This window comes from Scomber japonicus, chromosome 7 (genome assembly GCF_027409825.1).
Source record: "Scomber japonicus isolate fScoJap1 chromosome 7, fScoJap1.pri, whole genome shotgun sequence".
NCBI classification, from domain to species: domain Eukaryota; kingdom Metazoa; phylum Chordata; class Actinopteri; order Scombriformes; family Scombridae; genus Scomber; species Scomber japonicus.
This window is the reverse complement of record NC_070584.1, coordinates 21599076-21616788: the sequence shown is the minus strand read 5'-3', so window position 1 is coordinate 21616788 and position 17713 is coordinate 21599076. Positions and strand designations below refer to the sequence as shown.

The 17713-nt window shown below is 37.4% G+C and overlaps 1 protein-coding gene across 1 annotated transcript; it reads right to left on the bottom strand.

The window, feature by feature from the left end:
* Window positions 1-3204: 3204 nt before the first annotated feature.
* Window positions 3205-13786, bottom strand: gipc3 (GIPC PDZ domain containing family, member 3). The gene is made up of 6 exons (XM_053322491.1): window positions 13493-13786; window positions 9696-9881; window positions 9103-9283; window positions 5681-5790; window positions 4852-4933; window positions 3205-3677 (listed from the first exon to the last, which is right to left on the bottom strand). Exons 1-6 carry the CDS (start codon window positions 13784-13786, stop codon window positions 3526-3528), a joined length of 1005 nt encoding a protein of 334 aa, XP_053178466.1. The 3' UTR covers window positions 3205-3525.
* Window positions 13787-17713: the final 3927 nt, after the last annotated feature.

Below are 17713 nucleotides of genomic sequence, written 5' to 3'. Positions count from 1 at the left end.
GTCATTTGAGTGAGAAAGTATAATTGTTGTCTACTGAGGGTAAAGTTGCCTGCTATCTTTAACAGTATCATCAATATATTGCATTATTATAGTAATATGTTACTCATTTCATTAGTATTTCACTGATCACTCACTGTATCATTCACTGGTGTATTGTGGCTATCCTAATTTCAAACCCTCCCACTGAGCATGTACTTCATGTAGCATATGTTCTCACTTACCACTATTATGCTGAAATCAGATTACACAATGTTTTTCTCTCATGATGGTCACCATGTCAGATGCAGCAATCACAGTACCATAAATTCTTGCTGTATCTTGGTCACGAGACTAGCAACACTACAGGCATGGCCCCAGCTAATCATCATCATTCACAACCTTAGTGAGTTCATAGAACATCAAGAACAAGGGTCAACAAATTGTCAGTTATGGCTACAGAAGGGCTGTGTATAATGTGCTCGAAAAAGAAAAGAAAAAGTAAATTATTGTGGACCCGTTCCTGGATGTCTCAAAGAGAAATAGATTCAAAGAGAACTTGGGGTAATGAATGTGTTAACATGTCAGGAACATTATATAAATCTTCCAGGTTCACTGTATGTAAACAGAAGGTCACATGGAAGAAAACATGATTGGGTTTTGGTAGCTTACTCTGGTAAATGAAAACACAAAGATATGTCTTAAAATCAGGTGGTTTCATAATCATCATAACCTAAGTGTTTTATGGAGCACATATGTAAACACGACACAAAAAGTCAAATCAGCAATGCTGTCTGAGAGACTAAATGTTTTGTTAGGGTATCATTGGGTGTCCCAGAATTCACATTACTTTCCCTCGATTATGTCACACTACATGCTTCATCATTTCTGACGTTCATAATTGGGCCTAACGGTGGAAATTTGTCAGCAATGACAAAATTCTGTCAAAATCAGGTTGAATTTGTGTAGTCTGATCCCAGCATTTTATTTTCTTATATCTAGGATTTCTACATTGGAAGTAAATTATGTTGTGCTGCTAAAACCGATTTTAAGTGATACGTGAAAAAAATGTCTTTAAGTGAGAAAATAGTGAGAAAGGGTAAGTGTAAGGGTGAGTGTAAGGGTGAGTGGAAATATACTTGTTGTGTAGCTTTGCAATATACATGAATTGATCTTTTAACAACAGGTTTTCTCAGTTGCCTTGTTTGTCTTTGAATTAAGTGAATTATCAGCAAAGCTAAAATGTATTGAAATCCGATATTTCCATCTTGAGAGAGTAATAGTGTTTGGATGTGTTTGCCTACCTTGGTTTGGAGGATATTACTTGTGTGAATGTTTCTTAGATGCAGATTTTCTCAGCAGGAAGGAGGATTCAAAAGAATTGCACTTGTTCAAACTGCAGTCGATATAAGAATAAGTGTTGAGTGTTGCTAACAAACAAGACAGAGACACAGGATATTATGGCTAAATAGCACATTTCAGTCAGCAATAAATCAGCTTCCCCCTCTCATATCTCTTGTCTTCTCTCTGGGCCTCACTCCAGTAATAGTAAAACTGTAGTCATTTTTGCCTCCAGAAGATTTCTCCATGTCTGAGGTGTTTAACTAAAATTTCAAGTCACTGTCAACTTAGAGAATGTTTATTATAACAGTGAAGAGGAAGTGTGTATGGGTGTATGTGTAGTTGCTGCATAATTCAAATCCAGTCTCATCATTTGTTCAGTGTTACCACAACAGATTTAGCGAAATATTAACTGTGAAAATGAAGTGTAAATGTCATGTTAATATAAATAAAAGCTCAGTGAAATGCTGAAAATCACAGAGGCCTAACGTTGACATACATTTCCTCAAAACATCTATGGTTCAACCCCCAGCTCGGAGACCCTAGCTGCATGACATTTCCTGTTCTTGTTACAATGTTTCCTGTCTCTGCATGTGCTCTAATATACAAAGTGTTTAAAATAAAACACCACTATCAGACAAATACTGATGTTAGCTGAGAACAATATAGCCAGAATGAGTGAAGTTGAGACAAATCTGGCAGTTCATTGTTTACTTGCTTGCATGTAAACGCAGACATGTCAAATACCATTTTATACCTTGTTTCCATTGTTTGGTGAACCAGAAAACATTTAACTGTCAAACCTCAACATGTATAGTAGTTTAATGCTTCCCTCTTTTTTGCCCAATGCAGGTACAGAAAGAGAAAGAGCAGCACATTGGAATTAAAAACAATGATAGTGAAGTATAACAACTGTGTCAAACTGGTCCGGTATATTTACATTCTGTCTTTTGAAACAAACCAGCAACAACCAAGTTTCCTAAGAACGCATGGCAGAAATATGAAGCTACTGAAATATATCAATATTAGGCAAAATCAATGCAGAGAACTCAAAGAAAATGGTTCATACACACACAGGCTAGCTTTAGTTTTCCTTTTTTAATCATGGGAAGTTATGGGCTAGATTCTTGTTTGGTTCCTGTTGGACAGTAATGAATGTTGATAGTCCTATTTCCTTTCATTCTGTGATGATTCTATTTTCAAACACAAGTCTTGACTAATGTCTTCAGGTTGATTTTCATATTTGAGAGTATTTACAGTAAATTGCAGTGTTATAATAATTTTTGGGCCAGTTTCCTTAAATTGAAATAAAAAGATTTAACCAATTCTATAAAAATATGTAGTTTTCATAGAATTGTTTGCAAATATTTTGCAAGCAATTCATGCAAATATTTTTAAATAATTTGCACATTTAATGATTCTTAATATGTCATAAAATATATCAGACATGCAGGCGGCTAGCATGCATATCAGAAGAAGTAGAGTGATATATCCTGACTTTCAGATGAGCCACAAATTAGGCTTTCTTCCTCTCTGCTGGCTTTTCATCAAAAGGTTTATTGTTTATTGCTTATCTTACTTCCTGTGTTCCAAGATGGCTGACCGATTGTCCACTTTTTGTACTTTTGCATTATCCTAACAGATTGTTCACATGTCTTGAACATAATGTTCTCTAGCTTTCGGGAATGAGCCATCCAAACCTTCATTTATTTTTTATTTTTATGTAAATAGCAGAAAGCAGAAGCAGAAATATGTTTTATGTATGTGGGGTAATAAGACTGTATTTTGAAGCTAATCTTTCACTGTGAGCAAGATCACCAGCTAAAAGCCTACGTAGTTAACATTAATTTCAGTATTTGATTTCAATCCAAATGTATTTTAAAACTGCACTCCAACTTTCGGGTATTACCATGGGTATTACCATCGGGTATTACCATGATAATGTAAAGATTGATCAAAATCTCATTAAAACATGATGATATGCCAACAGACGCAGACAGTTTGAAAGGAAATGGTTGAATTAATTGCAGTCCCCATCCTGGTTGTAGAGGAAGTGATTAAAATGTATACTGTACAAGGACTGAGAAGGTAACTTTAAACACTTCTATACTTTTTTCCCCAGCTGGAAGTACCAGGGTACATAGTTCGCTCTCTCTCTCTCTCTCTCTCTCTCTCTCTCTCGCTCTCTCTCTGGTTTAAAGTAGTTATCTAGATTCTGCCAGTCTTGACGTCTCCAATAGCTCCCCAGACATCAAACAAAAACACATCAGGAAAAGCAAAATCTCCTAGAACTGAGTCCAAGGCCTCTGCAAAGTCATCAGGGTTCTTCTTGTCTTTGCCTGCCTCCACAATGGTGGTTGCTGCAGAGAAGAGGGGATGCACATATTTAATTTTCTCTGAGTTTTGTCATTAAAGTGATAGCTGTGGGTGACTCACCAAATGGATTATGATGCATTATTCTTTTCAGTGTCAATTTTCTGATAAATCAACCAGCCTAATGGAAACAAATAAAGAAAGCTGAAGGCTGTGTCAGATCATTTGGATCAGCTAAATCAATGATGTGTCAGTATGTTTGTGGGTTTTTTTTTTTACCAATCATCAGAAGCTCAAAAGGAGTTTGCATGCAAACCAGATTTCCATCTGTTTTGTGAGTGGAAGGATAGCCTGGATGCTCCATTTGTATATTACTGTATATCATTTATAATGTGCTCAGGAACAGAAATTTGTTGGTGACCTCTCGATAATCTAACATGTTTTCATATTCATCAATTCCAACCCAACATGAGGAAGATATTGAGAAACCACTAACCTATTGACCTTGAAAGTCTGAGAAAGGGCAAGCTCTTATCATGCATAATGTTAAGTAAGCCTGGTATGTGTCCCTCTCAAATTCCTGAGTGTTCCCAGGAACTTCATCAGAAAAGAAATTTCCTCATGTGCTGAATCATTTAAATGAACATTTTTAGCAGATGTAGTTTGCCCAGTTATCATGAAGAAGACAACTAAGTATGGAATGGCAATTGTGAAATCTCCATGACAACTGAGCAAACTCCATACCCCAGGGAAGACTGTTATGGACTGCTCTAGAAAGACATGGCACGATGACTTTAAGTTAAAATATTTTTTACCAATGTTAAACTGCTTCCTCCACTAACAAACATTTAAAACTAAAACTTATACATGCTCTCTTGGGGCTGTCAGAAACCATTCCCTAAAATGCAGAAACTCATCAGCAGAAGCCAATGTAAAGTATCAAAGTGTTGAAGGAAGAAATGTGCATCGAGTACACTTAATATATCATAGATGATTTGTGGTGATATTTGAGGAGGAATTTTCCTTTGCTTTGTCTCGGGGGTGAGGTAAGTCTGTCCCTGCATGCTAGACAGACAGTGAAATACCATAGGCACTTTGCCTGACTATAACAATCCACTCCTTGGTCTCTGTGTGAACATCCATTCAGCACTAGCTCAGTTCATCTAAATGTTTGTACAAAGTTCATTTATTAAGGACACATGTATAAGTGGATGGTCTTACCCAGCTCTAAATCTCTGATGCCCATGTAGCTCTCTAGCAGGTCGTCCACTTTCTTAGTGGCCTGTTCTTCAAACTCATTCTGCTGGCAGGGAAGACAGGAACATACAAGGGTGTTTGGATATTCACTGATGTTCACGCTCTAAATATGGTGATGGAGGCTTTGTGAGAGCTTAACTTTTCACAATAAAGCATGTAAGAGCCAAGAATATCTTGAGCTATTGTTAATGACTTGTTTTATGTAATATAAATATATCAAAGTTTATAGATGATTTAAAAAACTTATATTTCTGGCAAGTGTTTGCTGGGCCTGTAAAGTGTTTTAAATTTTTCACTTCTTGAACATCAATTAATCTTTTCAGTCTCAAGACTTTTTCAACATGAAGGAGTCTATGGGGTCAAATAGCAGTTCATTGTAAAGCAAAACATTGTGCAAGTGAAGGAAGTGAGAGTCATTTTGTTTACAGAGGTCACACCCCAAACCAAGCTAAGCGAGACATTGTTGGATGAGGAATAACTGATATTGTTTGTTTGTTAGTTTATGTGTGGCAGCAGTCAACTATGGTTTCTGGTGTTTCGTTACTTTCAGTTCAAGTCAGGTCAGTTCTCCATTGCTTAGTGTGGGAAATATGTTCTGTATCATCAGCACAAATCAAAGGATGTTCAAGACAAGATTAAAAAAAAAGATATAATTAGCTATAAGAAACAGTTTAGCTAATTGTAAGAGGGTTAAAAATGTATAAAAGTGAATATGTGTGTGTGCAATGACATCACTGTTTGAGTGCTTCAGGGAATTCAGAGGTCAGTGTCCAGCTGAGCATGTGAAACTCACCACTTCCTGAACTGTAGCAGCACCCTTAGAGCGAAGACGCAGAGTCTCCCTCCCGTTCACCATCTTGCCCTCATTAGATTTTGGTGCTCTGGTCCTCATTCCGATCATATCTAACCACAAATACAGAATGATATAATTAATCAATTTAATTTGACAGTCTGTGGGTATTTCTGACATGTTTTTACACTGCACTGTACTTTCTAGTAATCACCTGCTCATTCCTGTAGGTGCAATGCCAGAAATAAAAACACCTTGTAAATAACTAATTTAGCAGAGACCATGATTCACATTTCTCTGTTCTGATGTGTTCATTGTCATTTTTAACTGGATAGACTGACTCATCTTCAGTTTACCTCAGGACATGTCACTACTGTTTCATGAAATATTGTTTTAATAAATGAAGCGTGGTGAATTGGGTTTTATGATGAAATGAGGAATCAGTTGCCTACGAACAAGAAATTTCATGTGCAATTCCAGTGTGTATTTGGCTGTAATGGTTTTCACCCACAGAAAGAACAGGCTTCGAGCCTTATGTCTGTGTATTGGTATCATTGGAATGTTCCCTAGAATTCAGAAGGTCAAAAGGTCCATTAAAAGCAGAACACTGAGCTCTGCATTAGACTGAATGTGACTCATGGATTTCTAATCCATCTGTTGTTCATTTAACTGGTGAGCCTAATTTTTTTGTTTGTTTTAACTATAACGTTGCTAACTGTGAATTAGGTGTCACAGGAAAATAATACCACATGTGAAACAATACTTCATTGTGTTTCACATGTGGTATTTTTCAAAGGGTTATTTTGAACACACAAAATCATTGGGTCCATGTGAAAATGCACATCTGTGTTTTGGGTTGTGCACTGCAAAGTCAAAAGGGGACTTAACTCCTGCCCTAGAGCACAGCTGGCCAACAACAGCTATGTCAATCAGTGCTTGTGATTGTTATTCAGGAAGCAACTAATGCATGGGACCACAATTCAAGCTACGCATCACAAGGATGTTTTGCAACACGTGGTGAACATATGCTACTCTAATTACGTTGTTGGAGACAGCAAAACTCTCTAAATTGCTGGTTCACTAGGACATTGTACTGGTACACTGAGTAAATTACTGTTACTCAGTGTACCAACAAAGATTACCTTTGGTTAATATTCAGGACCATAAAGAACACTGTGTCTGTTGTGGTATTGCGTCTGTTCATTTAGGCTACACTGCTGGATGGTGTTGCTTCCAAAATCAAATAGTGTTTTGACAATGCACACACTTATCTTAGGATCCTTTGGATAAAAAATATTCTCCACATAGTATACAATATAGGAATTTATTGCTAGACTAGATTGCTTTAAAGTCAATCTGAAGGAGAGGTATGCACAATCATGGAAATATCACACAGCCTCCAACACCTATTGTTGCACATGACAACTGAGCAAACTCAAACAGCTGATGAAGACCACGTGATAAGCAACAAGTAAGCCAGTAAGTGTACTTTTAGTTTTCTTGTGAACTGCTGTTGTCCATGATGTAATCCTACTGGCAGTCCCACCAAGAAATACTGATCAGTAACAGGAAGTCACCTCATTGGTCATGGATATAGTTTCCTGTATGATAAACAACGTTGTAGACCGCTGGGCTCCAACCCTGTCTGCTATAAGAAGTTATTTCCTTCCTTCCCTAGGATGCGACTAAACCAAAAGCAGTAAATAAGGTATCATATTGTTCTCTCGAGAGGTTTGACAGACAAACATTTACTGAAAGGAAAAGGGAGAAGGACGTCTTCATGGTGAAAGAGACTTCCCCTAAATGAAAGGTCAACGTGAACATGAAATGTATGCTCTGTGAAAGAGGTTACCATGATGGATGGATGACCTTCTTTTATGATAACACTCCTTCTCTCACTGTAACCAAATGAATCTATTCAGACATTCTCTTTCCTCGTAGATAAAAGGCTGACATGTAAATGAAAGTGGCTTTGAAGCTCTCCAGCAACAGGAAAAGTACAGAGTACATTATGATCTCTCTCTCTCTCTCTCTCTCTCTCTCTCTCTCTCTCTCTCTCTCTCTCTCTCTCTCTCTCTCTCTCTCTCTCTCTCTCTCTCTCTCTCTCTCTCTCTCTCTCTCTCTCTCTCTCTGTATATGTGTTTGTCTAATATGTCTGATGATCACACCATGGGGACTCCCTTTCCACCTGCAATACAAGTCACTTCCCACAAGGCTGACTATTTATTTTTTGGACATGTTTCGGGGTCATGATTCAGTTAATGGTTGGGGCATGTAGCACTTTAAGCAAGGTTAAGATGAGGGCAAGCCTGCAGGGAATCATTGTAATTTAGTAGCCAAGACAAACGTGTGTAAACCAAATCATGTTACTACTGTCCTGATGAAAGGCTACATTTTCTGCATGCAAATACATGCTCTACGATATCCAATTTTCAAAGAGCCTTAGTTTTTCTTATGGTTGCATTGTGATGGAAAATCCCTAAGAGCCTTTTTTCATTTTGCCATGTGCATGATTGGAAATGAAAATTAATTTCAATAACTGTATTTGAGGAGTTGATTTCCAAGCAAGTTTTTGAGAGAAGTATTTCCCAACTACTTATTGTCCTGTCTTCCTATGTTATTAATTAATCAAACCCTTAGCTGACTAATACGTCTCCCTGCACAGCCACTTTTAAACATGTACTATCACACAAGATTCCGCTGACTGAGACTTAACAGCCACTACCGTAATATTGGTCAATTAATTATAGCTGACAACTTTCTCAGACTCGTTGCCAGTAATACCGAAAATGTTTTTGTTTCTGCCTCCTGTTTGGTTGATGGCACATGGGAAAGTATTGGGGAATGTTGAAATCCACCACAGCCAACTAGGGACAACAGAGTGGGTTAGTCTGGTTAGTAGAAATCAGATATTGGTGCTTTACCTTGTATGGACAGTTTTTTCTATTTAAAAAAAATTAGCAGGGCACATTTATTGCACGCCTCTGCATACAAAGTATAACTTTTCTCTTCCAAATATTCTAATGGATTTGCCTCCTGTTTCTCTTGATTTCCCTGCTTGTTTTCATTCTAATCACATTAATGGCATTTGATTTACAGTATACCCAGGGATGCTGATGCTGTATGAATAGAATTTCCAAATATCGTGTCTGATTTTGCACCATTTGTTTTTCCTCCTAGAAGGTTACATATTTAATCATACTATGTCACACAAAACCAGTTCAAAACTTACCAAACGAGAGTTGCTATTACACACTGAAACCCACCTATCTAGTATGTCAGCTTTTTAAAAAATATTTATTTATTTTTCTATTATTTTCTCTATGAACCACTGTTTTTCATACTAAATATTTTGTGCTGTATTCTTATTTTCCATCTTTTCTACCACATGGTCGTAACAGCTATATCAAACATTTTCCACCTACCAAAGGCCTTCTTTGGGCCGACCAGACGGAGGGTGAAGGGTATGCCTCTTGGTTGCTCTTTTAGCATCTTGGCCACTTCGTAGTGCCGACACCCAACAATACTCTGGTCATTGATGGCCTCAATGTGGTCACCAACACATACCGATTTCAGTCGGTCTATGGTGCTGCCTTCTTTTATCCTCTGGAAAAAATAGGTTGGATTTGGAGAACGTGATGGTTAAATTCACCCTATTTCAAAATCAGAGGTTTCCAAGTATGTCCAAAGTATTTTCAATTTCAATTTATGTTATATAATGATAACATAAAACTGTCTTTAAAGTGTGTGTGTAATGTAAATCATTATTTGAGTGCTACAAACTAAATCCTTAATCCTTTATTTGGCCATGAATTATAGATAATAGGTTTTAAGTAGCCTCTTAACAAAAAAGGTTTACATTTTTAAACACATAGCCCAGGACTGAAAGGTGAGACTCTCTGGCTGATTCACTAGAGGTTGTCCAGCTTATTCTTCTACAGCATAACCTAGAATTTTGCAATTACCAAGAAGAAATTCAAATGAGGTTTTATGACAATGTCAGTTCACTGGTCTTCACCTTAATGAAAGCATATCCAGCTCCATTGTCTGTGATGGTGAGGCCTAAGGCGTCCTCTGTCTTTGTCACCTCCACCTCCTTGGTTTCCCCTCTGACATGAGCAAAGATGAAGTCCTCCAATCCAATCTGTCCCCCCAGCAGCTTCTGCATGTCCACTTTATGGGAGTTGAGGGTGCAGAAAAGGATCTGAAAGAAGTTTTGTTGTTTCTATTATGAATGTACAAGAATCCAGTATCATGAAAGTGAAACACCCCGCAACAATAAAACCCCACAATGTAATCCAACGACAAAACGTCTCAAACTATGACTCCAAAGGATATCACAGAATTTAATCAACACTTTTGTGATGTATAATCAATAAAAATGGACATTATGAAAGAAAAATATTATTTAATGTCGCAATACATGATATGATGTCAACACTCTATAGTAAAATAGTTCAGGACTCTGTTATCTTTTCTCGTTGGCTCTTGCAGAAACAAAAGCCAACTAAAAAGGTTTATAATGTAAATGGCAGCTGAGAATAAGAATGAAGTAAATGGGCACAAATGCCAAGTCAGCTTTATTTCAGTAGTGTGCAATTTAAATACACAAGAGTAGAATTAATTAGCAGTTACCATGAACACCACAAATAGTCTTTTAAGCAAGAATTATTTGTGCATTGTTATATTAGAAAAAAACTGCTATCATTTGTTTTTGGAGCAAACTATGAGTGGATACAGTTGTTCACATATTGGTTGATCATCTGTGGCCCTTTTATAAAAGTTTTGGTAAACAACAATAATCTCTGGTTTATTTACTTTAAATGTAATCAAAGTTGATTATACAAGGTGAGAATGAACCTCTGTTGTAATCCTGTGACATGATGCCCATCTTTAACTGTGCAGTATATAGAATGAGCAACAGAGGGCGGTAGAGCCAAATAAATATGGTTTGGCAGCTGTGGCCATTTTGTGATGAGCTCATCCATGGACTCATTTAGGGGTTTTGCACATTTCTATATGTATGTTTAACGCTAAAATTAGATCGCTTTTGATGCATAGACAGGACAAATGTTTGGTGTTCCAGTGAGTGAAGTGCTTAGATAAAAACAATTGTTGGCCAAAAATGTATTGTAGCTAAAGTAAGCTTGAGTCACAAAATTATAATAAAAAACTGTCAACAATACATATTCAAGACAATTGCTTTTTTTTTTAAAGCACATCAGAAAAAAGTTATCAAATGTGATTACACCTCAGGATCCCAGCATCTAACATCAGCCATGAATACATGGCAGGCACATGTGTCTTAAAGAGCAGCATTTCCCCATTTGAATTTGTGGGATTAAACTAGTGATAACATTAAGAGCTCTTCCAACAGGGTATTTTATGCAAGTGCTTACTTATTGCATTTAGAACTCATTTTTAATTCATAACTATAATTCGGTCCGTTTTTGAAATTGACTTTATGTATTCCACATGTCTGGTAAAGTTAAAGTTCAAGTTTAACTGTGTAATCCATAACGGAAATTCAAGATAACCTGGGTTCAATGTTATCTGATTTGGCATATTTCCTGTTAGATATTGCTCATAGTGAATCTCTGGCAACTCTGACAACAGTTCAAGGTCTTGCTCTGTTATCATCTAGCTGTACTAGATAGGTCCTGTATGTTGCTGCTTTTCAGGCCATAGGAGGTCAAGAAACAGTTGTTCTTCTCACTATCACTCACTAATTGCCTGATATGTTATTCTTGTATCTAGAAGTCTAACTGCAGTTCAAGGTCATATAGATGAAGTTAACTAAAGTTAACTAAAGTTAACTCAACTATTGTGTAAATGAGACAAACCGTTGAAATTTAGTGTACTTTTTTTGATTAAGCAGCACAGAAAAAATGCAGCCTACAAAACTTAAAGTCCAAATGTTTTGAAAAATTTAGTTTTTATTTTTGTCTTTTGTTTATTTTTTGATATTTATTACAGAGAGAGGTTCCAACCATTGCATTTCTCACTATTGCTCATTATTAACAGTACTCTATCTCATGTTTGTATAAACTGCTTATTCTTTCAGGATGACTGGAGATTATCCCAGCACAAACTGGACAAAGTATAATCTGGTGCCAAAAGTGTCTGAGAGTTTTGTAAAACATGTAAACTCCAGATGGTACAATTGTCATCTAAATGTTTAGAGAACAAATGTAATAACAAAGATGGACGTTAAACTGTTGTTTAAAGTACTGTGACATTCTTTCTTAATCAACATGAGTCGACAGTTCTTTCTTAAGAATATACATATAGCATTTTGGAATGCAGTCTTATGTAACTTACGGAAACAAGCCAACCCTGTGAGATACAACCACGGCTGGTGGTTTCCTGATAAGGTTATCAAGGTTACCTGCTGCTGGGAAATATATATAGGTCTGTATCATTTCATCTCTAATCATTTATGTCCATCGGGTAAGAAAACCGATTGGTGTCCTTCACAACATTACTGATAAGTATTAGATATGGTCAGTGTTGAATATTCATTGTTCTGTTGCTAGGTGAGCTACCATAATAGGCTATATAAGAGAAAGCTGCAGAACAGCAGTATACATGCTGGTAATCCTGTTTACTTAAATTTGTTTTCGAGTTCCAATGTTTTTATACTATATATAATATTGGTCTGCACATACAACAGATTGCATTATAAGATTAAGAAAGTAACCCACAGAGATGACAGTTGTAAATATGCTCAGTCATATTTTTACGTTTCATTTCTGCAGACAAAACATTAAAGTGGTTGTCTTAGTCTTAAATTTCAATTTCCTTCTACATATTCCTTGATCAGTTTCCTTGTTGTGTCCACTTCCAGCTGCTCTGCTCCAGTATATAAATGTTTGTCTGAGATACAAAAATTAGGTGTATGTGGCTGATGACTTTTTCCATGATATCTGCATGGAAGTCTATCTCAGGTGTCTGAGATGGCCTTCAGTTATGTTTATCACTAAGCATCAGGCTGCGAAAGTGGTTTGTTTAACCCTGACCTGCTAAAGATTTAGTGAGCAGATTTCATCTCAAGGTTTCTGGCCTTGAGAGCAACGGTCTACCGCTCGGTAAAGGACAGTTTAATCCAATAATGTTATATAAGCATTTTTGAAAAGCCTGTTACCTGAAATATATTATTTAATGTCTACATTATAGAAAGCCTGACCCAGTGGGGACTTTTTTAAGATTCATCCATGCATAGTAAATGCCTCTGTTGCTTTAACTTTAACAATCGCTGGATTGCCCTGTTTTTTATTTGAGTGTTTGACTACTTTACATTTGTTTTGGTTTGAGCTAAACTGTAGCACTGCTAAATTGAAAGCTGATAACTACAGAATCTAATTATTTCCAATTAATCTGGGAAAAATTTACATTATTTGGAGTTGTTCAAATAGGTTGGGATTTTCATGATATTTTCAGCAGTGTGACTAAGCCCCCATTATCTTTTGTTGTATCCAACTTTGGTAATAATTATATAACTTTCAAAGAAAAACTCCCTTCCATTAATGTAATCCATCATCTGTGTTGTGTTTACTGACTACAGAACTGATCATTTGTTTCCATTATCGATCCTGGTCAAGGCAGTGCCAAGTCTGGCAGACAGTAAAGAGACCAAATGATCTTCATTAGTGCATCATGGAAACCAGCCTAGAGTGGAAACCTAACACTTGTTTGCAACTGGCCTGCCAGACAAGAAATGCAAGGAAACTATTTTTAATCTTGGTTATTTTTTAACATAACCTGAAATGAAGTAATCATATACACATGTATACTATAGCCAGTTTTGTTTTGTACCTCTGAGGGAGAGATGTTGAACACTTCAGCAATCTTGGCGTACAGCTCCTTGACATTGGTGAATCCATGGATGCGGCCTGTTGGACTTCCGTGAGCCAGCTGGGTGTGGAAAATTAGCCTAGGTCTTGGGTATTCTGGTGGCCCTGGTGGTGGTGGTGAAGGAGGAGGAAGCGGAGGTGCTGTGGGCTCCACACACCCTTGGTTTTGGCTCTGGTTCTGGGCCTTCTCTTCGTCCATGGCCTCGGTCCCTGCTGCCTTTGAGTCCTGCGGGCTCATATCCTCCCCTTTCTGCATCGGCCCCAGCACAGGTGTGTTCCTCCTCTAGGAACCTTGGTGGTGTACTGCTCTGGTCAAAAGAGAAACACTGTTCTTCCCCACGCTTAGCCGACCAACCACCCAACCAACCAGCCACCCACAGCTTTGGGTGAAGAGCGCAGATGAATTAGTGATGAGAGTAGCCTGGTAACAGTAGCTGGAAGAGGCCAGCCAGACCCTACTGGGTAGAAACCCAACACCTTTTGAGTTGGGTTGTATGTGTTACACCTGAGCCTCTGGCAGCATAGAGAACACAAACAAAACACATCAGGTAAAGGTTTCTTTTCAAACATGACACAGTGAAAACTCTAATCCCCCATATCAGTCTTGCTGATGAGAGATGCTGAACACATGATTCTGAATGTGTAAACATCCCTCTGAAGTGTGAAATAGTCCAGCATATCTACAAAATGACATCCAAAGTGGGCCGCTCGGGGATGGCCACAGACAATGTGTTACAGGTAAGATGATACCTTTTGGTAGGGAGTAAGGTGAATGAAACAGGTTGTTGCTGGGGTGAATCCTTGGCGATGCACTGACCTTTTTGACCCCACAGAAAGCCTGCAGGTTCACACAATGCTATTTTAAGCCAATAAACAGCTGTTTAATTCACAGCAAACTGGAAAGGTTTTTGGAATATCAATTTTCAACAGTACTGTGTTAAAATGTATTTACAATTAGGTTCCAATATCTTATTAATAAACTCACTCACATACAGTGCATTGTATATCTGCCTTGTATTTATTTTGTTTAAGTCAATATTAATAATTAATATAAAAACTCTGATTCGAATTAATATAATTGTGCTGTAATTCAATTGAAATTATATATCCACCATTGAAATGGTGGATATCTTATATCACAAAGTGACTAATACACTGTATAGCCACGGTTAATAGGAAGAATGCTGAAGTGCTTTATAATTGTAAAATGTCACACAAATATCAAATGCCACATCTGAGATAGAGAATAAAGCATGTATTGTAAGGGAATCTCCAATCATCAGCTGACTCAAAACACAACTAGGTGCCTCAGCAGACAGGATAGTGAAAGAAATCTGTTTTTGTGCATATTTACATTTTCATTTTCTCAATTTTAAATATCATTTAAAATGTGTTATTTTTAAATAGTGGGTAAACAGCCAAACAAAAAAACACTGTAATTTAATCAACATATTGCCATTTTATTCATAGTGATCTGTTGGCCTTCATTTTATTTGTTTCACTTTGTCCCATGTGATGCATTAATCATGTATAAATCAGGGGAGTTTTTTTTGCCAGAACACAAAAAAACATCTATCTCTTTCAGATGTGGAAATCCCAGAAAAATGCCAGCTGTGAATGTGTCCCCAGCATTGTGATTTCTATCACACAAAGACTGTCTCCAAACAAAAGAAGGTCTAAGACAATAGATATATAAATTAGAAAAATAAATTAGATCAAATATTTCTTATCAATTTCAAACATTCAGGTGTATACTCTAAACATAGCATTTTGTTTTTTTATACATTCTTCCAGCTATTGATTTCTCTCAGACATTTCTTGCATTTGAACTCTGACATGAATGGCACTGAGTAATACTGAGTAATGACGTTACTGTATAATCTGTGTAAAAATAACATTAACCTAAAATATCACATTTTGTTGTTGTACAGTGGGTGTACAGCGTCTCTGGAAGAACATTCCTTTTCCAACAGATAATGGCAGTCATTTGAGCAAATAGAGCACTGACATACATGATAAACTCTATCTATTTTTTAAGGCAACATCTCAGAGACACATTATCTGCAGATGATGTGTGATTTACAAATATTTTATTCAAACTAAGCTATCATCAGGTTGAACAGAGGAGGACACTGATTTGATGTTGTCACTTTAACAGTTAACCTCTCAAGAGCAACATCCACCAAAACATTACAGCTCTTCAATGATTACTGATTCATAAAGGAAATAAAGTTGATTTAACTCAGAATCACCTCTAGCAGTGTGAAGGCAATATTTTGTATTTTCTGAAATATTTGGACATTGATTGATTTACTCTTACACCAATACTTTAAAAAAAGCATGCCCTTCTTCTTCTTAAGTCTGAAATATATAATATTTGGCCATTGATTCAATATTGGTTAAGGTGCTGGCTAAAAGTTTGTAGACGATCAAAAGACAAAGTCTAATCTGTAGGAATTAATGGACAGAAAACTTTAACTCAATTCAATTCAATTCAAATCAAATCATTTCAATTTTCAACAATGATGAAGTAATGTACAAGGGAGAGTAGCAGGCTTCAAGACTTAATGTGTCAATATTAAAAGAATGTGTGGTCTTAGAGGACTAAAAGCATTTACAAAGAGGCATAAAAATGTTTCTTGTATTCAGTTTTCCAATTTCATATTTTTCCACATTCAGTCAGCAGTGGTGGTATGCTGTGGTATGTGAATGACACGCCTCACAGACTCAGTTCTGCTATTTATCATTTTATTTCACAGTATTAGATTCTCTAATGTAAACCCCCATCTGTATCACACTTCACAAACTCCTCACACTCTCACATGTCAGGTGTCTTTGTAATAAATTATATATTTTATATAGCTGATTTAATATTTGTCTTTGAATTGCAACTGTAGTACAATCTAAATAAGCTCAAGTTCTCAAATATACTTAACCCTTAAACAGGCCTCACTAGTCATGTCATTTGCACCTAAAGTAAGGAAGGAAGGAAGGAAGGAAGGAAGGAAGGAAAGGAGAAAGGAAAGAAGGAAGGTAGGAAGGAAGGAAAGGAGGGAATAAGGAAGGAAGGTAGGAAGGAAAGGAGGGAAGAAGGAAGGAAAGGAGGGAGGAAGGGAAGGAAGGGAGGAAGAAGGAAGGAAAGGAGGGAGGAAGGGAGGAAGGGAGGGATGGAGGGAGGAGTAAGTAAGGAAGGAAAGGAGGGAGGGAGGGAGGGAGGGAGGGAGGGAGGGAGGGAGGAAGGGAGGAAGGGAGGAAGGAAGGAAGGAAGGATGGATGGAAGGAAGGAAAGACGGAAGAAAGGAAGGACAGATGAAGGAAGGAAGAAAGGAAGGAGAGATGAAGGAAGGAAGAAAGGACAGAAGGAGGGAACATTTACCCTAACAGCTGAACTTAGATCTGAGGAAGGAAGGAAGGAAGGAAGGAAGGAAGGAAGGAAGGAAGGAAGGAAGGAAGGAAGGAAGGACGGAAGGAAGGAAGGACAGAGGAAGGACCCGGGAGGACAACACGAAGGTTAAAGAGTCTGTATCTCCTGGTGCATGTTGCCTGTTTAAAGGTTAAGTATAATTTGGCTCAAAATCTTTTCATTAAAAATGGAAAGTAGAAAAACAATTTTGCTCTTTCATTGTTTGCCCAATATTTGAGGGTGGTTCCCATTTACGTGTCAAGCACACTGCTGATACATTATTCACAAATATTTACATAAATACAGTTGAACACTGACTATGGCTAGATTAACCCAGAAGGGAATTTTGATCATAGCCTCTCTATAAAACATGACCTCAAGGTTAGAAGAAATAATAAGGAAACCCACCATAATGCCCTTACTGGTCGATGAGTAATTCCCCAGTTATCAGTCTTTATTTCACACTAATGAATCACCACAGAAAATCCTCTTATTGCCTACTTTGCCTTTACACCCCCTCATTGCATCACACACTTCCTTATGAAGCGTGATTTCCTCCTCCTCTAACTGCTTTTGTTTCCTGGCAGAGGAGACGGAAGGGATGACGGTGGGCTGGCTGGTGTAGGCCAGATTGTGTGAGGGTGGTGTGTTTGCTGTGTCATGTGCTAGTACACTGCCTCCTCTGTTCCTGGTGGCGTGGTGGCGTCTAAGCTGCCTGGTGAGAGAAAAAAACACTTTCAGGGCTCAGATTCATGCAATTGCACTGTACTAAACTGCTGC

What these genes read in the sequence shown, in the direction of transcription:
- gipc3 (XM_053322491.1), bottom strand. Translation starts at nt 13,786, where the DNA reads ATGCAGAAAGGGGAGGATATGAGCCCGCAGGACTCAAAGGCAGCAGGG. An exon ending in CTGGATATGCTTTCATTAAG is followed by an intron (nt 9,284 to 9,695) that starts GTGAAGACCAGT and finishes TATTTTTTCCAG; the next exon opens with AGGATAAAAGAAGGCAGCAC. An exon ending in CATCAGAGATTTAGAGCTGG is followed by an intron (nt 3,678 to 4,851) that starts GTAAGACCATCC and finishes TCTTCTCTGCAG; the next exon opens with CAACCACCATTGTGGAGGCA.